This window comes from Stegodyphus dumicola, chromosome X1 (assembly GCF_044657685.1).
Source record: "Stegodyphus dumicola isolate Sdum_Otavi_A_Nest chromosome X1, ASM4465768v1".
Classification (NCBI taxonomy): domain Eukaryota; kingdom Metazoa; phylum Arthropoda; class Arachnida; order Araneae; family Eresidae; genus Stegodyphus; species Stegodyphus dumicola.
Genome location: NC_140780.1, coordinates 119,633,252 through 119,659,562, shown reverse-complemented (window position 1 = coordinate 119,659,562; position 26,311 = coordinate 119,633,252). Strand labels below are relative to the sequence as shown.

General features: G+C 30.9%; 1 protein-coding gene across 1 annotated transcript in view; it reads right to left on the bottom strand.

Moving 5' to 3' along the window:
* Positions 1-11,202, bottom strand: part of LOC118196307 (7SK snRNA methylphosphate capping enzyme-like) — a 64,425-nt gene extending 53,223 nt beyond the window's left edge. The window contains exon 1 of the mRNA XM_035367737.2: positions 9,412-11,202. Coding sequence (XP_035223628.1) covers positions 9,412-10,713 — 1,302 coding nt within the window. The 5' untranslated portion in view covers positions 10,714-11,202. The remainder of the gene's footprint in view (positions 1-9,411) is intronic.
* Positions 11,203-26,311: the final 15,109 nt, after the last annotated feature.

Here is a 26,311-nt window from a genome sequence, read left to right as displayed (position 1 = left end):
GATCGTTTTTGTTGCGGAGAAAAAGAACAGACAACACTTTAAAACGGCGATTTTTTTTATTTTGGCTTAATATGTGAGGCAACTGCTTATCAAGCTTCTTTGACTTTTCTATATGATTCAAGTGATCAGAACTCATTATTTTGCTTATGCCAATCTCCTCTGCAAGCTCTTGAACAGCTGTCCACAGGTTTCTTTCAACTTTAAGTATTCAAATCATCGTCATCAACAGCTGAAGAGCGTTCACGATGCTCTTGATCTTCCAGGTCAAATTCTTCTCCAACAAAACTTTTGGTACCACTGTTGAAGTGTAGATTTATTAACACATTTCTCGCCACATACTTGGTTGTCATTTCGAGCCGTTTATGCTGCACTGTGGCCTAGCTTGTACTCATAAAAGTAAATTTGCAGAAAATACCATTTTAACATCTAAACAAAAACACCTAGTAAATATTTTTTTAATAATTTTGGAACAAAATGATTATTATAGAAATATAGAGCGAAAATAGAGCTTCAAAATGATATATAAATCGGTGTAATTCAAAATATTTTTGTTGCCAAAAATGTACAGAAAAGATAAACAATTGCTAAAACCTGCATATTTTCCAGACAACCTAATATTTAAAGCTTTTTTCCCATGAAATGAATAAACCACCAAAAAATTAAATAATCTAAGATTTCAAATAAGTTAATCATCGTATACCAAGTAATTATTTAACTATTTTATCCACAATTTCATCAGTGAGCTAAAAATGATAGTGACAATGCTCTAAAGACGAGATTCAAAACAGAAAATTTAAGAATATTTATAAAATAGTGCGATGTTTTGAATTTTTTTAGTTTGATGTTTTTATAAGTTATTGTATGCATGCATATTTCAAGTACATTAATATTCAATTTCATCATGCACTTTCCCAATGAGATACTTATTAATTTAGTGATTTGAAAATAATAATAGTAATAAAAACACATTTTCCCTCTTTTTTTTTTAGATAATCACAAATGCATAGTATTTTCCCTCATATGCTTTAAATTAAAATAAGAGTTCAGGTATGAAATTTTGAATTTTTGTAATGAAAAGTATAGTAAAGAATAACATCAATTTTTTTAAGATAATCACAGTATTTTCCCTTATATGCTTTAAATTAAAATGAGTTTAGGTATGAAATTTTGAATTTTTGTAATAAAAATTACAGAACTTATTTTACAAAAGTAAGTTAGATCATTGGTTATGCAAAACAAGATATGTTATCCACATTGTTTTGCCTCATTGCATTCTGATAAATTGGGCTCTACTGTAGATCTAGCTAACTGAATACGATATTTTGTCTTCATGTTTTCTTGAACTTTTCCTTAAAATGTCATATTTCTGCTGAAAAATAATGCAAATCATAGGTTTTTAGTAAATATTAAATGCTCAACAGCATTTGATATAGCACAGCAGTTAAATGTCCATTGTAATTTACAAGTAGTTGGAAGATAGAACAAAAGAAGATTTTAATTATGAAATCTACAAGGAATCTAGCTACACCTAATGTTAACAAAAGCAGTCATGAGAGGCATTGTAAATTAGAGCACTTTCCTTCTCAAATGCCATTAAATTGGTAGGTGATGAACATGCAATTACTGCATCCCATGTTTTAAGTTTCACACATTTAAAACCCTTTAGGTTAAGATACACACTGTATGTTTCCATGCAATTCTTAAAAAACTTCATGAGGCTGGAAATAAAAAAAAGCAAAGAAACCCTGAACATGCTTAACCAAATATAGACAGAGATCAGTTTAACAAATAGAAATCTTTCTACTGAATAGAAATGAGTTTTGAAACTGAGAAAAAAAAAAAAAAAATCACTGGATGAAACATTCTTTACATTTACTATGTCCAACTTGTATACACTGAAAATGCCTAAATAAAAATATTTAAACCTGAAAGGAAAGAATAAATTATTAAAGTTTATGATCCTCCTGTCAAGAGTAGTCATATGGAAACTACATTTAAATCCAGAATTTCCCAAACAGCATTCTGCAGTTGACAAAGAACTATAATTGATGAAAAATTAATAAAAAACGCAAAACACATGGAAAATCAAGAGATGTTGGAACTGCTGTTCAAGAATAGTTTTAAGCGACGAGATTATGCAATCAATGTTCCTATTACATGATCTGAAAAACTGTTGATGAAAAATACAAAACAAAAATTTTTTTTAAATAAAAATGTATTTCATAGATACATACAATGCAGCCAAGAGCCAATTAATCTGAAGTGAAATTACAATATAGATAAAACCAATCAAATGCTAAAAGTCCATCAGTAATAAATCAAATACTAGTCCCTTGCATAAACATTGCATTCTCGCCACAGGATGCACATAATACTGAGGAAAGCCAACATATGAATAAAAGAAACTTTGTCTATTTGGAATAGACACATGTAACCCACAAGTTCAGTCATTCAGATATCTATATAAATGAATGCAGTGTATTACCAAATTCAATAACTGATTAAGTGGCCTCAAAAAATTTAAAATCTCGTACCAATGGAATCCAAGGTATAATTACCACATAAAATCTTACAAGCTAGGAAATTATTATAAATGAATTATTATAATGAAGTACATTAAACAAAATTATAACACCGCTATCTCCTACTACAATGTTGATTGCAGTGCATTTTTTATACCCTTTTAAAAAGACAAATGATCTGTTTTATCAATTCTTAATATTATTTGAGTCCATGTTAGGAGTAACTGTCACTAGACTGAGAGTTAATAAAAGAGAGTTCTACCTGATAGAAGTTATTGTGCTGACAACGAAACTTGCAAGTAAAGATGTCTGAGGCTGTTATTCATAGTTTGGATTTAGCCTCTCCAGTTTTAAATCTTGGATTATTTTAATCTAACACCCACCTCATATACGTGGAATAATACTGAGCTTTCTACAGTGTTATAACACTTTGGATTGCTTTCTAGTTTCAGTATGACATTGCAAATTTTCAGTAATAATAAAGAGACTTGACCTCCTATTAACTTTCTGCAGATGGTTGCCACATATATGCATCAGATGCAAATGCATATAAGATGGGAGCTGAAAGCAGCAGAAGAAATTTTACTTCAGAAGATGGTAAAATAACTAAGCATATATTTGAGCAAAATGCTTCTATTACAATAATACATTTTTTTTTTAAGAAAATCAATAGTATATTTTTTTTAATCAGAAGCTATAGCAGATGGCAGATCTCTGCTCTTGGATGATTATACTATAAATGTCTGACAATTTATAAATGTTTTTATTTTCTTTAGCTTTATTTTATTATTTTTCAAGGAAATGGTTTTGTCTGTAACAAAACAGGTCAGAAATCAAAGATCTGCTGCATGTCAGTCCATATGGAAACATAACTGCAACTCTTGGATGTATTTTTTCAACTTTGAATAAAACTGAGGAAAAAATTACGCAGTACCCAAGACCTTAATAATAAACAAAAAATTATTACAAAACTGCAATTTTCGTAGTTTTCTGCAAATTAGGTTTAGCAAAACAATTCTGTTGTTCTTCGGAATAAAACTGTTCACAGCAGTTTAGTATTCCACATTACATCACTGAAACTCATCTATAATCTGCAAAAGGACTAATGTGTGTGTGATTATGGCAAAGCCTCGAGGACTATCTGCCTAAGGGGAGGGATGCCTTCATGGAGGACTTTCTAAGGGAAACTGGCTCGTATACACGTTACACATGGGGAAAACCACGAAAACGCCCATGCAGCCAGCCCGTTCGCGGGATTCGAACCTCGGACCGAACTACCAGTGTTCAGCGACTTTACCGCTCGGCCGCTGGTGGGCCCAAAAAAAAAAAAAAAAAAAGGACTAATGAAAAGTGATGCAATGTTAGGAAATATAAGTGCATGTCCAGTAAATACATGTACATAGAAGTCATACAATGCATGGAAAAATTACATGTGATAATTCTAGAGATTTTCTGAAAACTTTTCTTCTTTAATAAATTAATAGCTTTAAAATTGACTTATACTTCCTGTAGTGTGCACATAGATGGGAAAAATTTCAGTCGCTTTGAAGTATTTTTAGCTATTCAAATAAAAATACAGTCAAAAGTCGTTAATCCGGACTCGTTGGGACTTCGGCGATTCCGGATTATAGATCATCAGTTTAAATCTCGTAAGATGGCATGCAGAAATTACAAAATTAAAAATATGAAACCGTAATTTATGAAATAAAGAACAATTATGATCTAAAGGGTATCAAAGTTTACAAAAAGAAAAAGCTTAATATTTATTTGTTTACTTTATTAAACATTTCTTTCAATGTAAGTTGCTTCGTTTCATGTGATAATACTTTCTCTTTAATTCTATTAAACAGATATAATTTCTTGTTTAGTTACAAAGTTCCGCTGTTCAAGTCCTATAATTGCTGTGTTGAGAATACCGACTAATTTGTCAATCGAAATGTTTTCGTTTTCAATAACCTCTGGGTCACTTTCTTCACTATCGGAAGCGAATTATAATGACGAGGAACTTGATTTAAATCATATCAAAGATGGAGTACATCAAGATGAACTACTACACTTAGTAAGGAATTATATGCCAAATAAAATAAAAACATCTGCCCTGAAGATAAGGATAGTGCTGACAGATCAACTTCCAATCTGCGGGGTGAAATTGAAAAACAGATTTCGGATTGCGAAACATACTTTCACTTTGTAGATACAAATTACATATTAGTAAATATATATTGGAAATTCCATTTGACATAATCGAAAGTTCAAGCTTACTTTTATGAAATTGCTCTAACAGTCTGCAAAAAATAATAAGCCGGATCCAATTCGAAGATTAAGGAACAACGCAATCTACAACATTATACCGTCCGTTACACATTAAACGCGCATGCGCACAAACATATTCACAGCCGTAAAGGTCTTACGCGCACTCGTAAACGCCTGTGGGCATGCGTGAATGCGACACACGCGCAGAAAGTTTGTAGCTTTGAAATCCGGATTATAGATCATTCCGGATTATGGGTGTCCGAATTAATGACTTTTGACTGTAATATATTCCATATTAACTCATTTAGCATAAAATAGGATTAAATTTCCAGTTGGGTTTGATAATATCCATGAAATTACTTTTCTTTAGTTATTCACAGAAATAAAAGCCACATTCTTTGAATAACTGGATAAAAACATCTTTGCAATAAAATTCTTAAATTACATGCTTTAACCATATCTCAGGATTGTTTTTTATTCATGATAAAACCTAGATAATAAATATTTAATTAATTTAAATCTGATTTATTTCTCCTGCCATTTTTCATTTAAATTCAAATTTTGTTAGGTTAATTAAATCAGATCAAAAGTAACTGATAACTATATACATATCTGGTTACAAGAAACACAGAAAAAGCATATTAAAAAGAGATAGTAATGAATATAAAGCCCAAACACTTGCACATTTTCTACAAAATTCTTTTGGGTTTTATTTTCTGCTCAGACAATTTTAACAATGTTGGTTCCATAAGTTATCAATATCAAATTCTACCCATTCAGATTAAAAACTGCATTATGCTTTCATAGGAACATTTCATCTTGTTTACCTAATTGCAGAAAGGGGAAGTGTTCGTACAACTGTCTGATGAAATAAAGAGAATGCACCAGTATTTCAATTCAAGTTCAATTATTTCAACTATCATACAATATATTCAGTCCACTATTTTACCTAATAACCGTAAAAGCATGTTACACAGCATAATGAACTTGATCAATTTTTATAAATATTGTTTGGTACTTATATATTAATCAACCACCTCAGCAAATTTTCTAAACTCTGGCAACCAAATGCATAACCACCATTCTTCCAGCAACCATACTCATAACGGGTAAAGTGCAGAATCGCCCACTTATTTGTTTTTTTACACGAGTAAGAGGAATTGGATTTTTGTCAATTTTCTTTGACTATTTAAGTAAAAATAGGTCAATGCATACATGGATAGAGTCAAGGGAGTGTGCAATGCCATTTTTGTGCAATTCTGGGATTTGCTACATGGAGCTACATGAAGCCGAAGTCCCCACAATTCTCTGATGCCTTTTTAAGCAAAAACAGCTTGCTGTATACTTTAGGAGAACAGCACTAAAAAATTACAGAGAGATCTGAAGAAGAAAGCAAGTGTTTTATTTTTTTTTTTTTTATTTTTTTTTTCCATGCAATCTTTATTTAATAATTCAAATTTGTATTTTACACTACTAAAGCATGTTTCCTTTTCATATCTTGATAAGGTTAACCCACTAACTCTAAATATTGATAATTTTCGAATCTTTGTAAAAAAAGCGGGGGCAAAAACCACCAACTTGCAATCTACAAATAACTTTTACCTTTTCATATATTAAAAAAAACTGCCAAATTGTGGCAACATGGTTGTGTTAATATGTCAGTACCAACTGTTATTTATGGCCCATCTTTGGAAAAAATGTCATATTTATGAAACTTTTTCAACTAGACAGGAAGGAAGAAAACTGAATGCTTTAAAGAAACTGAACAGAAATAATAATGAACCATGCTTAAGTAACTAAATTACTGTAATTTCCCAAAAATTATGTTTGGGATAATTTTCTTTCTTTAACTTGAAGTTACTTTTAATAGCAGAATCCTTTCCAATGCTTTCTGAAAATGTATACAGTAGAACCTCTGATCACAAATGTCTCACATCGTGAACAAATTATCTGAACAAAGCATGCCTCAAATGGTGAACAGTATCTCAAATTATGACTAATCAAATCAATAACATTGGATTTTCAAAGGTATTTTGACGTAATTCATACAATTTAATTAAGACACTCAAGGCCTACTGAAGAAAACATTTTTAATATTTCCTATTTCTTTAGTCTCATTAAAAACGCATGGCAGCAACTGACTTACGGAAGAAATTATGATCATATATTATTTTGACAAAAAGAGTTACAACAATTATAAAAGCAGGAATAAAAGGTAATAGTGGAAGAAATGTCTTCAGAAGAAAAGAAAAAAAAACATGACCTTGTCCTGTGATCCAAGAAATTTTTGAAAAATGATGTAAGTTGCAAAGCTTTTACATTACGATAGCATCCTGATAAAGGAGTAGTGCAGGCAATTTTAGTGATAATGACACGGCTCACTTTAGAAACACATTAAAACATAGGCAACAACAAATTACACTGGATGAATTTTGAGGACACATTTCACTTTAGAAGCAATTTAAAATATAAGCAATAAAAAATCCCATTGGATTAATTCTGGGCTAACCAGAGGCCCAGAGATGCATACAGAGTCAAATGGTGCTTAAAAACAAAAAACAAAAACAAAAACAAAAAAAATGAAAGAGCATGCTCATTAAAGAGTCATCTGATGTATTTTAGAAAGGAAATTTTACATCCCAAATAGCAAATTCTACATCACTTTCCACCTATGTCATCTTCTTCATACACTCCCCTTTATTTGGATAGAGCGAGATTTAGTTTTAATCTATTTCAATTGTTCAATAGCTTCTTTTTTTTTTTTTTTTTTTTTTTTTTTTTTTTTTTTTTTTGTCTTTAATTATGCACATTGGTTTTGGTTTATGATAACTTGTGTACAAAATACTATTGTAAAGTTTAAATAAACAATCATTTGTGGTCCAGTAATGAATTAATCCACTTTACATTTATTTCGATGTGGAAAACTATTTCAGTTTAAAGATATTTTGGTTGATTAACAGCCTTCAGGAATGAATTAACTTCACAAACTGAAGTTTCCATTTAGCATGGATACAACTCATTACATCAAATTTTATACCATTGAAATAATTTAATACTTAACGCACAGGTTATGACCACAGTGGGTCTTCCAGCACACTATTATGCAACTTTAAACATTTAAAAGAAAAACCATTTAAAGGGTTTGCAAATTATAAAATGAGAAGAAACAAAAAATATACCCCTTCCTGCCCACACCAACTGTTACTCGAATTCAGCTCAGATACTTGAAGAATATAAAATGAGCAAATTTCTGAAAATACTGCTATTACACTTTGGTGAAGATGATTCATGGGCAAGAAAAATTTTTGTAAGACACTTTTCAACAGTTAATAAATCAAATCCAATTACGGTAAACCCTTGCAGAATGTGACTTTGCGTATACATGTTACCTTAATCGTCTCCCTTTGATTTCCCCAATGTGATAAATTTCAATTACACAAGGAGCACTGCAGAGCATTGGTCGTACTGCTACAGTCTTCTTTAATGACTGGTTTGAATATTCAATCATTAAAGTTACAAATATTACTTAGAACAGTTTAAAATTCTCTTAATTCCAGATGATGCTCCAGGACATAGTACTGAAGTACTCGCAACACTGCATCCAAATACAGAGGTTTTATTCCTTTCACCGATCACCACTTTCTTAAACCAACCAGTGGATAAAGAAATCAAAACTATTCAAACCCTATATTAAATATAAATAAACCTTACTATAAATGTAAAAGTACTAGATGAAGGAAAGCATGTTAAACTAATGGCATTTTGGAAGCAATTTGTTGCCCACTGCACAGAAATAATTAAACTTGCATTGGAACAAGAGAATTTATCAACAATAAATGCTTGCTGGCACCAGTGCTGGCCAGAAGGTTTCAGCATTTGTAAAGGATTTCCATCAAAGGAAAATGAAGCCAAGGGTTCTATACAAATTGCAAAAGCAATAGGTGGCAAAGGATTTTTCAGAGATGGAAGAAGGAGAAATCCAAGAATCACAATCATGAAATAACACAAAGTACGATTTTAAAAAACTAGCTGACAGTGAAAGCAGGAAGAATGAAGATAAAGAGCCTTTAATGTACAAGAAGTTAAACAAATTGCTAAAAAAGGCACAAGATCTGTAATTTTGTAATGGAATTTTATGCAAATAAAGACACTTTCCAACAGTTACTGAAAAACTTTGCCTTCCTTACCGCAAAACATTTAATGAGTTGCGTCAGACATTGTCCCATGCAAAAATCACCCAATTATTTAAAAATTTAATTATATCATATAGCACCTACTCATTAAGCAGTAATAGAAAACCAAACATTCAAATCACATTTACTTTATGCTTCCCTTTTACTTACAACAATATTCAGGTTTGTATGATTTGCACACATTTTATTCACATGAATAATATCTTACCCATTCTTATTATAAAAAGTTAACTTGGTCAAATGCAATTTTGCAATACATGCAACGCGCTGATGACTTAACCCCCATGTTCTGTAAGGGTTTACTGTATAAATTTTAAAAATAAAATATCCTCTATAAAATATGCAAATATTTTTAACAAAATGATAAAGAAATTATATAAAAGATGTTTTAATTTTAAACCTCAAATAAAATTAAAAGGCTCGTATATAAAAATATAACTTACCTCAAGAAATGATATATTATCTGGAAAGTCTGAAGAATTTGAAGTGCTCATGGCCAATTTTATTAATGGGCCATACATAGATGCCAGAGACTCTGGAAAATCATTATCTTCAGTAATATTTTGACTTAAGTGTTTGCGAACCTTCCTTTGAGCTATGTTTATAAGTTTTTTATCTATATCAATACCAATAATTTTTCTTGGCTGCAAGTTTTCAGCAATGTATAAAGTCAATTGACCTGTATTACACCCAATATCTAAGACATCTTTACCTTCAAATAAATTTTTATCAAAAAATCTAAGCCTGTGATCTTCATCACTATTTCCAAAATACCAGTTAGAATGATTGATTATATGGTTGCCATAGCAAAATTTTTGAGCATTTGCTCTAAATTTTAAAGTGTCAACTTTCTGCTGCAGCCTTGTTCTTGATCGCCTACGTTTCATAACTTGTTTTAATGCAGATGTCTTTTCCTCAGCATCCTTAGAAAAACTACGAGAACGAAACCTTTTATAAAATTTGGCAGGTGATCCTTGTGGAACAACTGGAGAAACAATTTTATCAGAGACAACTTTCTCCTCAGATGAAGTACTCGCAGCACTAGAATCTGCCTTACGTTCTTTCTCATGATTTTCTTCAAGAGGAAGACACAGAGAACTTCTTGTTTGAGTAGGTGACTCATTTTCAGACTCTTCTTTTGCTGGAGGTACCTCCTTTGTATCCAAAACATTTTCATTATCATCTCGTCTACCTTTACGATGGCGTCTTCTTTTACGGGGTTTAGAAGAAAGTAAATTGAACTCTATTTCTTCTCCAGTATTTAAATTCAGAGGATCATATATATTTGGAGGGATGAGAAGTTTCACTTGAGTACGATATCGTGATATAGGTATTGGAGATGACGCAGGAGTAAATGCGTTCAATTGCTGATTTATTTTTTCATCTTCTAAACTCCGCAAATTTAAAGGATCTGTTATATCACCTCCAAGCAAAAACTTAGTCGGAAGGGCAACACTAGTGAACCTCCGACGTTTCTTGGTATTCGATTTATGATCCTGATATCCAGAAAAAGTGAATCTTCTTTTACCAAATGTTTTTGGATGCTGTATGAGAATATGTTTATGATATTGCCTTCGCAACAGCGCGTGCCCACGGTTAAAACGAAATTTAGCTGATTTTTGTACATCATTTTCAAGTTCAACATCATCATCAGGTTCCATAATATTGGCAGTACATTTAAAATCATTGTTGGGTGTACTGTGGGACAGAGGAATTACTCTTTGAATAGTTGAACTGGAAGCCATAATTGTTTAAAATCACACTGCTTAAGTCGAATTAGAATTTTTTTTTTTTTTTCATATAATATTAAGCTGAACAAAAAAATTACAAAAATTCCAACATTTAACAGAAAAATTTCCACAGCTTGGACACACTAAGAATAAATAAAACAAACGAATCACAGTACTGTACCTCTGACAATTCAAAATTAGCACACGTGCTTTTATTTACTTGCTTGGATTGGAGAGTATTCTGAGCGGGATCGAGAGTATGCAATAATGGCCGACGGTATAAAGTACTCTCAAGATAAAGATTAAATTTACAGAAGACAGGAAATTTTGTCACCATTAATACGACACATTTATCCAATCTAATGGTTTCAGTAGTGCTCATAAAGGTTGATAAAACACTTCACATGGGCTACTTATTCGTCAGGAACATAAGCACATGGGAGAGCGTGTCACACCCTCCATCCTCGCCTTGTGATAGTACGACGAATAACGAGCTGGCAACTGGCGTTCCATTTGGCAAATATAGCTGTTGCCATGTGCTTCGGCTTACAATTGAAGAAATTTCCGAATTCTTAATATTTGATACATAGGATTCCAACAACAAATATGAGATTCATAATGCTTCATAATAATTGTACCATAAGAAACAGTCTCATGCATAATGGAGCTATGAAGTAACACTTTACACTTAATAGAAGTTTCATGTTACAATCAAAAGGCATATCGAAATAAAATAAGGAAGAACTGCATTTTCACATTTTCGTTTAAAAACTAACAGGTTAAACGTACATTTTGATAAAACCAGTAAGAGCAGGTGATTTTTGAAAAATATGCTACTAAAAAAATTAATCTTTACATTATTTTTAAATTTCATTTAATTTAATATCACATACCAGTACCTAACTCATCTAAGTCTGTCACGTCTGAGCGGTTTCTTATTATTGACCAAGTTTTCGACGTAAACAACAACAAACAATGTTTCAACCAGAACTGTGAATTCTACTTCCGGTATAATATTTCTCTACGAAGTTTTGCAGTTTTTCAAGCTATATTTTCTAATTTTAAGTTTTCATTTTCCGCCCCATATTTTTTGCTTACCGTTTTATTTATAATTAAAACTCTTGTATTTTAGTAGCGAATATTTAATAATAAAGAATAATTTTAATGCAAAAATTGCCAGATTTGTTTTGTTATCGCTACTTTGGCAACTTTTTAATTTCCCGATAATACGACCAAAGAATATGTACTGACGTTATATAGGCGTTCTTTGAATCCGACATCTATAGTGTTCATCGTAGTATCATTAAGCAAGTTTTGGACATTAAAATAATTCTTCCTGGTATACCCTCCTATATGAGTACATAAATGCCTTTTTAAAATAGTATACGTCAAATATATATTTCTATTCAATGCTGTTTAATTGAATTCATTCTATGAAGGTGCTATTTTTATTACAGATAAGTTTCATTTATTCTGTGAATGTGTTAGTTTTATTACAGATAAGTTTAAATTATTCTTTGAATGTGTTAGTTTTATTGCAGATAAGTTTCATTTATTCTGTGAATGTGTTAGTTTTATTCGTTTTATATGAATACATAAATGCTTTATTTCAGGTTGAGTTCAAGTTATTTTTAAAGGTTTTTGTCATCTGAACTGTTGTTCGGGAGTCATTCTTCTAATTTTTGAGTGATAGTTGAACAATTTTTGTTTTATTTACTTGTTCATTTATTTTTCTTGCATTTAACAGCAATCCGTTTTCAGAACTCAATGTTGGGATTCTTTAGTTTTATTTAATTATTTTATTACGTTCTGCTAACCTCTGAAAATAAGTAACTTCTTCTTTTTCTGTTTGTCTGTCCTGAACTTTGTGCTTAAAAACTGAATACCCATAATCTGGATGATTAAAATCATTAGATGGTTTACCTGAAAAAAATATATATAGTATTGGAAACAGAATAAAGATAGCATTAGCTTCTATTTTGATATTTCATATACTGATCCTTTCCTATGTACTCTCTTAAAATATCGTAATTTTCATAAACAGTACTTTGTGCAAAATAAAAATAAAAATTACAGTTAAAATATATTAAACAAATTCTGAGTAAATTTCAATTAGTGTACCGAAATTCCTTTCAATTCCAAAAATAAACCAATATAACATGAAAAAAAATCGATAAATAATATTTTCTCTAAAAAGTGGGCTCATGAATGTAAAGCTTTTTAAGATTTTAATATATTTAAAAATTCCTAGACGCTTAAAAACTGAAAAAAATCTATCTAAAGATCATAAAACAATACGTGACTTCTTAAAACATAATGAATCATTAGTGTCCCGGTGATAAATTAACCTCAACAGACGAAAATCGTCGCCAAACACCGCTGATACATTCTTCATAATTTTTGTCAAAGATCTTTATGATATATGTTTACATATCCATTAGTATGATATAAAATGCTTATAAATATTAACTACCCATAATAAAATGAGTACTGCAGAGAGTAGACGGATTATTCGATATTCAGTTTTCTCTACGAACAACAGTTTCCCACACGCGCCTACGTAATGGATTTCTAGGAAAATAGAACATTTTTATTTTAGATAATACATTAGTTTTAGCTTTCATGCTACAGCCCACAGCCACACAACACTGACTCGATTTCCCTTTATGCATACTTCTGTATTTATCAGAATAAAGCAAAAAATTAAACACTTCTAAAAAAATTCACAACAGCAACGTAAACAAGCACAGCAATACCGGAAACTGAATCTTTCGGGTTGTTCACGTTATGAGCGTCCTCTTCGTTGAGCTTTACAGAAAACTTCGTCAATTGGAAAAACATACTTTTATTATCAGCTCATCGCGACTATGGTAAAAATGCTGTAAATATAAGAAATATATCTCTTAAATTAATTATTTCCAATAAATAAAGAACGAAACAGAACGTCAACCTTTAAAATTGACGATACTTATTTTGAAACATGAAGACTGTTGTAAGGAATACCAATAATACATATAATTTAACTGTGTAAAAATACGCAACGTTGATACATATGGGATAATGTAAGTTGTTGAAAGGATGAAAGATATAAGTTGTTGTGCACAATATAAGTTGTTTCGATCAAGAATGTGAGCACACATGGGGCAATCGCACATATTTAGTCCTTCTTCTATTCATATTTTGTAACAATCGTTTGAACGGAAAAGAACAGCTGTTTAAATATTACATTTTAAAATTGAGTTAAACTGAGTTTTATGGACCATTTTAATAAAGATATTACATTCCATTATTTTTCAATTAAAAGATAAATTAAAAACGTTAAACATAATTAACATAATAAATAATCTTTTACATAAAACTAGTATACATATTAGAAAAATGTAGTGTATGGTAATTTATTTATCATTTACTTTTATCTTTTGTGTTCGCTTGTTCGACTTAACAAGCGAATACAAAAGTTTGTTATATGAAATTTGGGTACTTACGGAAAATCCCGTCGACCACAAGAGACGGCGCCAAGCCAAAAAAAAAAAAAAAAAAAAAAATTTTTACTTAATACAAAAAAGAACGTTCTATTCTTATTTTTCTTACAAATTTAATATATTATCATTTATTTATATTTAATTTTCATTAAAAATTTCCATTATTTTTTCCTTAAGGAGATATACTGTAAAAACAATTATTTTCGCTAGGTTTTAATTTTCGCGAACTCGATACTTTTTTTTCACCTCAAATAATAATAAAAAATCAGAAATTTTTCACTTACCAAATTTCACGAAATAAATAACACGTGTAGAATAATAAATATGAAGAAGAATAAATAACACATGTAATGAAGTTTACACCAGACCCAGTGTGTTTGAAGAAGACTTTTCCATTTTTGGCGGAAAATCGAGTAGTTTGGCGTCTTTTCCTTAATAGGCAAAAATGGCCGAGGGATTTTCCGTAAGAACCGAAATTTGTTACTTTGACGCAGATGCTTGTTACCATTTTTTCCAAAAAATTTTCTTATTTTAGCATTGAAAATAATAACAGATCAACATGTAGAGGCAACAGGTAAGTCTGAAAATATATTAGATGAAAGGAGAGGATTGTTAGAACATGACAATGTTGAAAATTCAAATAAACTAGGAAGACAGTGTATCACTCTATGTGGATACATAAATACAAGTTATCGAATATGATTATATTCCCTAATAGCATGAAAGACCCAGAAATGACAGGCAGAATTATAGCTGTTGGTTCAAACGAACCTGATAGCACTTTTAAGACAGATGACAAACAAGGCCGGTCTTTTTCTAAAATCTATTTTTTTAAACGGAACTGTCTACAGTGTTGGTAATTTTTCCAAGAACAAGAAGCGTGTGGGCAAGGGAATCAGAAGTTTTCGATCGCTGAAGTTAAAAGCTGGAAACATATTTCAGATCTCATAACAAGTCGTGAAGGATCCAGAATTCATGCTCGTACTTATCTTGTTTATGAACAGCAGACAATGGCATGGGACTAAAGGTGAAACAATTAGAAGATTGAGGATGAAACAAAGCATCTGGCGCAAAGTAATTGACGGAATTTCGAATGTGATCTCTTGCAGCATGTAATCTCACTTTTTGTGGGACTAATAAGAGACTTGAACATAGTAATAAGGGGCGTTTCTTTATCAGTCCTTGAACTCTTCAGCATCATCCAGTGTTGTATGAACTGCTCCAGCGTTCACACGGCTCAGTAAAATACTTAAGTTAAAAAATCCAAAACGAGTTTAACAACTTCTTAGCATCTGATATTAAAAATAACATCATTAGGAAACTTCCAAATGCTACATTTTTTTTTTCCTTTAAATTTGGATATGATCCAGGATATCTCTAAAGTTTACGAATTGACTGAAATTTATAGATATGTGAAGATAGAGAACGATGAAGCTGAAAAACCTAATGAATTAAAAATTTGTAAAGTTTTTACTCTTTAAGGAAGATAAAAGTTCAATCATCAAAAGGCCTTGAAGAAGAAATCATGAAAGCGATTGAAATCAAGAAATTCTTGAAGAAGAATTCACCCGCGAGAAAGATTTAGATTTAACAATATGTCGTGCAATTGTCGTAGGATTATCGGGTAAATGTTTTATATAAAAATTATTTTCCATTATTGACCACTTTATCATTATTCCCAATCATCAAGAAAATATTTTATTTTTGGCTAACACATATAAGGATGTATAAACTTTTTAGAATATAATCCAACTATGCTAGTGATAATTTATGGAAGTCGTTGTTCTTAATTGTCAGGATATTAGTTTGTGTTTGGCTAAGTACCTACAGGAGCTGTGATAAGAATTTACATCGAGAATATTTTTTTAATTATAATTTATGAAGTAATTTTAACTATTTTTAAAAAAAATTAATGACCATTCAAACAGAAATCAAAACTATCTTAGATCCTCGTGTCATCTATTTTCAAAAGCTAAATCAATAAGTTAAAATTTACTTTGATTGAAATTTTGTGTTTCATTCAATCTTTGAGTAAAACTTCAGAGCGCTCTTGTTCTATACTGATTGATGTTTCTCAGTGCTTGCAATATCAGATTTTTGACTATGAATAAAATTTTACTACAATAACATTATAATGAGTAGAATTTACGTAGAAATATTAAATCAAAGAGCAGTGCTAAATGAATAAAAATATTGCAGAAATATAAAACAAATAAATTTTTGTTCAAGTTTTCTCATAAAATATGACTAGGATGAGCAGATATGAAAGGAAGCTACGACGATTCATTGTGGGGAAAAAAAAAAAAAAAATGAGTAAAAATTTTCAAAAATAGGCATTTAGCATTTAGAATCATTCAAGATATAAAAGTCACTCTATTTTAACACATCAAAAGATAAATATTCTTTTAAAATTGTTATTTTGAAATGCTAAAGGAGTGGAAAATTAAATTATACTAATGTTTAAAGAATTTGGAGGTTATCGCTTGATTTGGCGATAAAAAGAAACTACATGCAGATTTTATTGATTCGTTTGGTTCGCTTTATTTGATTACGACAGGGTACTCTAGGCTATCTGTTTAAGAGGAAGATGAGTTCGTGGAGGACTTTCTAAGAGAAACTGGTTCGTATTTACGTACATAGTCGCGTTAACATAAGCATCATAATATATGGATATAAATGTGCATTTAAATCTAATTCTTTCTGCAATTGTAAAAATGCATATGGTGAAAAAACATTACAAATAATTGCTCCGGTTTTTGCCCTTGCACATATAAATTTTTTGTCGTACAGTGTTTTGATCATTTGCGACATACAATCAATTGATCTGAAACTTTGATTGTGGTTTATGGTGTGGAAAGCAAATAGCCCTTCAGCTATTGCTAGCTGTTTCTCCGTTAACAATACATATTCCTTGACGAGACGTAACGACAATGATCGAACACCGCCGAGTAAATCTAACTCGTTACATCGCCTAATTTAGTTCACTTTGCATGCATTTTATGTGTTTTTTTATTTAGTTATTTATTTATTTATTCACTATTCTAATTAATAAATAATAGGTAATATATTTTTACAGTACATTTAAAATACGAAATGCAAACGTTTTCTAAAAAGCGGGACATTTTTAAAAATCAGCGGGACGCGGGACAGTCCTCCATAAAGCCGGACTGTCCCGCCCAAATCGGGACGTGTGGTCACTTTACTCTAGTTTCACTTAGAGATCACTAAACAAGAACAGCTCCTGAACTCATTACAACCGAGTTTATCACACGAGTCAGGGGTTTCTTCTATAATTTTGAAGTAACATCAGCTGCATTTCAGACGCAGCCTTAATTAAATTACGAGTAACTTAAATTTATCTTCCGGTTTGAAAAAAATTATTGCAGTGGAAGCCAAGAAAAGACACTAGAACACTATAGACTTAAAGCTTATATAAGACAAAATCATTTTGTAATGTTTAAGTAAATTTCTTAAAATAGCTCTAATTTTGGCACAATTTGGAATGAATCTGTGAATCTGTGATACACTTAACGCTAGCGGAAAATAATTGAATTTTTTTTTTTAGTTCAAAAGGAAATATTAGTCTCGAAATTAGATTTTGCGTCGAATAACGCCGTTTCGCTTTTCGTTCGAGTCTGTTGCCATTCGGCAAAATGTAAGATATTTATCTTTCAAATTAAATCTATCTGTTTTGGATTAACAAATTAAACTATTTGAAAACGATAGGTGCAGTTCTTAAGAATATTCGTTTCTTACTTTTGAATCGAGTTGATTTAAATAATAATAAAATTAAAAAAAAAAAAAAAAATCTGAAAGCTTTCAGATTTTATGTCACCAAAACAGGCGGGTTTCCACTCCCCTTTCATTTACAGACACATACAAGTTTCGAGAGCATTTGGGCTAACGCCATATTGTGCTAAAATTATTTAAAAACTGGAAATGTTTAGAATTTCCGGTACACAGTCTCACAAGTTGGAGATAAAAATGTTTTATTCCCTACAGTGTTGCCACTGCTCGCTTTGAAACTGAGTTTTTTAATCAAAAAATTCGTTAAAGTTTTATGCAATATAAAATAGACAGTAAAACAAATGCCAAATTCCAAATTCGGGCTTCCAGGTGCCCATGTTCCGGTGGAGGAAATATTCAAAACTTTATGACTCTCGGTACCGTTGTTTTTTCACAATTCGAGAAGCATACATACATTCATGTAGATTCTTTTCATTATTTAATTTCATTGACTATAATACAGGAAGATAATATTTGGTGGTAACAATCTGAAAAGTGATACAGCCGCTTATTCGACGCATAATACCGTTCCGAGACTAATAGTACTTCTGTGGTAATTCCCGTTTGGACTAAATTGCACGTAATTCATGATCTATCCAATTAAAAATATTCAATTTTTTTTTTGAAATTTTTATTAACGAACTTAGCGATTTGAAAGCAAAGCCAGCAGTGGCAACACTGTACGAAATAAAGCATTTTTATCTCCAGCGCGCAACACTCTGTCGGAATTGTTAATGATAGGCTATTTTAAAATATTTTGTGATTTTGCTGATGAATTGAATTTTGTATGGCGTAAGGGTGAAGAAAGTGATATTTAATAAATAATGTTAACAAACAGAACGTTAAAAATAAAAAGACAAAAGATTTTTGTTACTCATCTTACTAAGGAAACTGAACTTTGATATAATGAACTGTCAAAAGACAGGAAAAAAATGGAAAAATTAATACCAATGCTTAACACTACATCACAAATTCTAAACAAATGCTGCTGTGCTGCTTTCAAGATTTTTGTGATTTTGCTGTTGAGTTGTATATATGGCGTAGTGGGAAGAAAAAATGCTTAATAATAAAGCTTTAAAAAAAAAAAAAAAAAAAAAAAAAAGGATTAACAGGAGTGAGTGCAATAGCAGACAGGTAGACTACAAGCTCAGCGAGAGCGCAGAATGACTTAAGAAACCCTTTTAGGCGACTGCTAAAATCTGAAACCTCTCAGATCCTTTTTTCGTTTTTTTAAATACTTTTGCGTAATTGTAACTTCTTCGGAAATTCAATTTTTGGATTACTGTGCTATTATCTTACAATCTGAACTTTAACGTTTTTAGAACAAAGATATTTTGAACATCATTATTTTATTTTATGTCAGTATCAAACATAATTTTAAGGTATTTTAAATAATCTTGAAAATTTTCGGAGATTCTATAATATCATTAAAATGATTTAAAAAAATTAATTAAGTATTAATTTAAAATTTATCTGAGATCAGTCTAAAATCCTGATTCAGATATTTTCTGACTGCCTAGTAATCTATTCTATTTGTATAATCTTGAACTTTATCATAAAAACCAATATTTCATTGTGGTTTCTTTTTACTTTTGTTTGCCATTAGCCGAGTGGTTAAATCCAGCGACTACCTCATGTTTGTGCAACCATATGATTATACCAGTCTAGTATCTCTTACACTCGTGTATTGATATCTACTTTTTTTATCTTTCTCTAATATTATCACAGCAGTTTTTAGACATAAGATTACGTCTTTTCCATTCTTACCAATTTGAATTAAGAATAAAAAAAATATCCCAAGTAGGACTGACTAAAACAGTTTTTAAACTCAAATATTTTTTAAACTGATAAATTTCATAACGGTAATAATTTAACTGTCATTTAAACAGACTTACCCAATTTGAAGACAATGAATGAAAGGACATTGCATGAAGGATAATTATTACCTTATTTACATTCTTTGATGCAGTTGATAATTTAATCCCATTTTAAAAAGTTCACAAATAATAATCTTTGCTTAATTTGTCATTTAAAATTAGCTTGGATATAAATGTCTGCTTCTCTAATAACATCAAATCGTTTTTGCTCTCCATATTAGTATTTATTTAAAATTTCTTCATTTTAAAAAGCCTCGCTGTTCATACACATATTCCAATAAACTTAGAATACATCTTAAGTTTCCTAAATAATGCAACTTTCAAAACAATTCGTCAGTTTAGAAAACATTTATTCTGTTTTTATTTCATAGATCTAATACAGAATTCCATTTGAGGAGGATAACATGGAAAGTTGGGGGTGGGCCACATTGAAATTGAATGAAACATTTAATGCAAACAGCTCAAGACTTTCGATGAAAAACTGAGGATCCTTTTCATTATTTTGATACTATAAAAGGAAGTTTTAGTACTTAAATTTATAACTTAAAACCTTTCAATAGATCCAAATCTCAGATATAGCTAATCAATGTGAATTTTCAATGGTTTATGTTTAGAGCTTCTTAGAAGATGATTTCTTAGATATAACCCTGTAACTTCAGTGGTGTTGCCAGTGTTTCGAATTCACTTCACTAATGAGCAAAGCTTGTGTGAGTCGCCGATAAAAGTTTAAACGAGTTTCTTATTCTCTTCCACTTCAGTCAAGCAAAATGGCGATGCACATTAGAAGCCAAACGAGGCATTAATTTCAAATTGCTAATATATTTAATAAGAATAGCGTAATTAACTAGAGTTGCATCAAATTTTATTACATTTCATGTGTATCATGCAAGGGAGAAAAAAGCACATTTCATCTATGGATCCAAGGATTGTTATTTTCGGAGCGTCTAGGGTTTAGTACCCTCTACCTCCACGACATAAAAATAAAATAAGAGAGCAGAAATGAGAAAGGCTATATGGTAGACGTTAAGGAAAATAAATTATAAGGAAGTCAGTATGACTTGAAAAAGTTTAAGCAGAAAAATAAACTTTTAAGAATATTTAAAGTTTGGAAAAGTTAACAGTGATTAGCGGATTAAGGAAAAGTGATTAGCGAATAATTAATCCTAAAATTGCAGATCATGGGGAGATTTCCTTTACATTTACAGACTACATGGAAACTTCTGAAATAAGGTAGTTAGCTTTCTTAGAGAGCTGCTGTAGAAGAAACACGTAGCATAAGACAATTGTTCTAGTACAGTAATCTTTAATCAAGCGTCGGATAATATGTGGATATGATTTAATTTCTAGATGTGTCCACTCCTAACAGGCAATTAAGGCCAAGAGTTGGCCTTTGAAATGATCAGATCTATGATTGCATTGCATAAGTAGAGTCAATTAAATTTTTATTACGTTTAATATACCTCCCGGATTTACTTTATGTGAGTGTTGATGAATCCTATTCTATATTTCTAAAACTGAGTAAATGACTCATTTAAGCTATATTTTTTAGAGTGATGATGATTTTGATCCGATACTTTGGAAACTGAGTAGGAAATGACTAAGATACACTATTATTCTCTTAACTGTCCACTTAATTATACCGTGATGATAAGTGGATTTTTCCTTGAATATTCTAAAGTGAATTAGTAAATATAAAATTGTATGTATTTATAGAATATTTATATACATTAAGTGTGGAACATTAGGAATGACGCGAATAATCAATAAAAAAATTAATACTGCACAATGCATTAGATTTAAAAAGAAAATATACTGTGGAATTTAAAGTCAGGAGGAGAGAGGAAATGAAGGAACAGTGTATTTTGGAAGCTTACTTGCACAGATATAGATATAATTTCTATATATAGAAAGATATAGAAATATATCAGATATAGAATAACAATATAGAAATAATAATAACAGATACAGAAATAATTTTCGGATGCACTGTTTTAGAAGATAAGCTCTGAAAATTAAACTCCAGAAATATTTAGTTGTTTAACAACTAAATATTTCTGGTAAATTACAGTTGTAAGTACTTGAGGTAAATTACAGTTGTAATTTACCTCAAGATATTTTATCCATATTTACAATACTCTCTACGCTACAGCAAAATGCATTTTTTGCTGGTAGCAATTTTGCGATCGAGTTTTATCAAATACATGCAGTTTTTTTATAACACAAAATTTTTATGTGAGCTATTTATGAAAAGCATATTTAATCAAAAAGTGATGAATTGCTTCTGGATTCGAATGATCTCAAGTTAACTGCTGTTTTTTCCTTTAAGTCTAGTAGATATTTAGCAGCGTGAAACTGGCTTAGTTTGATTTGTAAAGTAAAATTCACAGGAAGCGCATTTAAAGTTTCAGAAATATTGTAACATTATCCAAGATAATTTTTACAAAATTCAGAAAGCGAATCTTTTTAACGAAAGTTGTCATGAAATATATGCAGAGGAAAGTGTAGGTAAACTACAATAATTTTTTTTTAAACAAATTTTGAAGAATCGAATCAGAAGCAGGCAACCTTTCAGAAATATCGTGATTTATCTTACTTGGTTAGTGCTAAGATATTCTTAAATCAAAAAAACCTTATATTGAAAATTGGGATTTTAACGTTTCTTTCCAAACAAATTTAAATAAAACCTTTAAAAAATGCATGATCTAAAACGGAGATTGGCTTTGCGTCAGATAGTTTAAGTATTAGATATTGACATCAACTACCTCTGCAAGAAGAATAACAAGATAAAACAAGAAAACAAGAAGAATGATTCTAAGGAAATCCATTGCTGGCTGATTAATGAAGCTGTTACTAAATTTCAACTTTAAGATAATACTTTATTTTCGGACCATCTTTCAAGAAGAATAGTAATTACAATAATGGAATTATATTTCCCGAAATGAATCCGAAAAAATCTGAGTTCTTGCTCTTTTGGTATTTTGTGTCTTGAAACTTCGAGTTCTAACTCCAAGATGAACCAAAAATACTCGATATTTATTCGAAATACTGTTCCTTTTTTTATCTTTTTTTACAATCAAACCTTTCTTGATGAAAGCTACGCTCGGCCCTTATCTCAGGCCCTTAATAGCTTCACCAGCTTAGTTGATATTTAGGGGCCAACTACTTAGAAATCTTGATAGCTTCAGCTATATCTCATTAGTTTAGTAAAGTTTTATTTCTCGTTAGTTTGCGTTCAAGCCCAAATGGAGGCTTTGATGTACGTCCTGAGAAAGGGACCATCTGTTAAATTCTTATTTTGAGAAATAAAGGGTAATTAAACCTTCTTGAGTTTTACGTATCTGCTTCTGAACTATAGCGATTATTCGATTAAGTGTTCACGAGGGTTCACACACTTAATTGTTAGAAAAAAGGTTGGAACCCCACAGTCTTTTAGATTATACACTGCATTTATTTGCCTTCACATCCTCACAACAGTTTATAAAATACTTAATGATTAAAAATACTTATATTATAACTTTATAATTTATACATACTACAGCTAAAAATGTAATATTTTTAGAGTTCTGGGATTTATCTGAGTTATTTAATTATGAGAAAGCATTCCAGACCTATATCCTTTAAGAACTCTGGGATTCTAAATTGCACAAAATCAACAAATTAACTTTAACTCTTTAAGTTATTAAGTTATTTTTCAAAGGAGTTAGGATTCCAGAATATATCTGATTAATAACAACATTTCACAGCTTAAACTACTGAGGAAGCATTCAATTTTTTAATGAATGAAATTATTATGGAAGAAAATGTTTTTATTTCGACAATATTAGGCGAAAGGCTTATAATAATGATGGTGATATTTAAAAACAAATTAAATTTATATGATAGATAACAAATTTAGGTTCTAAATCTTGCTGATTATTTAAAAGTATTAAAAGATAGGCGCAGGTAATCCGAGGGAATATTTTCAAAAGCTAATTTGAACATCCATATCCTGCGTAAAATGTAAACACAAACGAACCTTTGTATTTTACTACAAAATCATTTTCTGCCTGAAACCAAAATCATTTTAAGCAGACTAAAAAAGCTAACATCGACTAAAAAATCGATTTTTATTATATTATTACACAAAATGGTGCAAAATCTTCTCTACCCGTTGTTGTATCACACTAGTTAATGGAAGATAAAAAAGCTTAAAAATTTTAGAGACTTTCTGGAAATGCTTTACAATTGACTTGATCATAATAGTACAGTAAAGACTTAATAAGACATAAAGAATAAGACATAATAGTACAGTAAATAAATTGCTTTTCCTCCATTTCTCTTTGCTTATTACTCTGCAACATTTTCCCGACAAATCTTTCAACAGTTTCCTAAATCTTTCTGGCTTACTGCCCCCTTTTCAAGATTTACTTTTCTTAACGGCCCTCCCAGCTTTTTCAGCGACTCCTATTCTTGCAACAATGACATATTAACTTGTCTGTTAAATGCAGTCTGTAAGCATCGACTGAAAACTCATTAATAACTTTAGATACATTTATTGCATTTGTATTGAGTCAAGTTATTAATTAAAAATCACCATGCAATACGGAAATGGAATAGTAACGATTAAAATTTTACCAAAACATTTATAGCAGCAAACCTGAAAAACATGCCCAGATTCCCGTCACAGGACATACAGTGGTATGTATTGAGAGAATATACTACTTGGATGTACTGCAAGTGTGGATTTATGGCCATATTTTTTGGATATTAAACTGCGAGTATGTAAGCTGTGATCCCTTGGAATATAAAAATAAACTATTATGCAATCTAGACCAAATATAATCAGCTGTCGACTGACACTAATTGCAATGATTCTTGTACAACCAGCCCACCAGCGGCCGAGCGGTAAAGACGCTGAACACTGGTAGTTCGGTCCGAGGTTCGAATCCCGCGAACGGGCTGGCTGCATGGGCGTTCGTGGTTTTTCCCATGTGTAACGTGTATACGAGCCAGTTTCCCTTAGAAAGTCCTCCACGAAGGCATCCCTCCTCTTAGGCAGATAGCCCTTGAGGCTTTGCCATAATCACACACACACACACACACACTTGTACAACCAACTCAGTATTTAAATGTTTATTTCTGAAGCTTTTAAGCAGGCAAATTTTCCAAGCATGTTCCTATTGCTCACTTTCTTCTCAGTGCCCTACCTTATTGTCCTTCGGATAAGTAACGCTCTCATTAAACCACAGAGCATGATTACGCTCACATTTGCGAGCTATGCTGTACAACAGCGATTCTCAACCTTTTGATTAACACGTACCATCTAAACAAAAATTGGAAAACTTTAGTACCATAAATACATTTTACAGTGATTATTTTTCAGTTTCTCAATAGAAATATTAAATACATATTGCCATTTGCATACCTATTGGCTGTTTGTATTAAATATGCACACATAAAAATATTAGATTAAAATTGGTTACCATTTTAATTATCAAAATTTAAGTTATAATACTTTAATTCTAAAATTTAGCGTTAAATTTCGGCCTGTTTAAAAGAGATCAATTTTTTTTTATGTATGGCCTTATTTCACTTAGTTTTAACCGCAAATTAGGATCCACTTTAAATTTTGTTCTGTATTTATTTTTCAAATATAAAATGGAAGACAATCCTTGTTTACACAGATAGGTTGCGCTAAAGGGCAAAATTTAATTGCTTTATTTGAAATTAATTAATTTTTTTTGGGGGGGGCGTTCGGCCAAAAGTTAACAACGGTGTTATTTTTGAAATCTTCAGTTAGAGTTCGATCACAGGAAATTACTATCAATTGCTCTTTTTCTTCACGATATTTTTCAATTTAATAGTTAAAAATACTTTGTTTACCACCTATTTTTCTCTTGCGTACCACCGGTTGAGAATCGCTGCTCCACAATATTTACATGTTTGTTAAGTTTTCTCCCCATTAACTAGAAGAAGAAGAGAACTGGTAGCAGTACAATTTAATATACTAGTTCTATTGCATCTCTTGGCAAAAGTGTGTAGGATTGCTATTGTAACTGGAGACTGAAGTCCTGCCGACCCTACAAGACAGATAGCGAGTTTTCGTTACTTCCTAAATACTCATAAAGCACTAAAGAAGGCTTAGAACAACCTTTTTATTTTAGTCGAAATTAAACGTAAAGGCATGATTTATACTACAGACAAAACGACCATTTATGGCTATTTAGAACTAAGCAATAACAGATAATTAAACTCAAATGCTCATAACACAATCTAAAACTATATTCAGTAGAATAAGCTGATTCAAAGTGTTCTACCGGCTTAATATTAAAATAAATATTCTTATTTATATATTTTAATTGGCACCGAACCAAACAAGGTTACTGCAGCTTTTTTTTTTTTTTTTTTTTACCAAATTTGAGATTCTGCGACGTACGATGGATTGGATGAATTATTTAGATTACGGAAGAGCACGCGAAGGCTATTTGT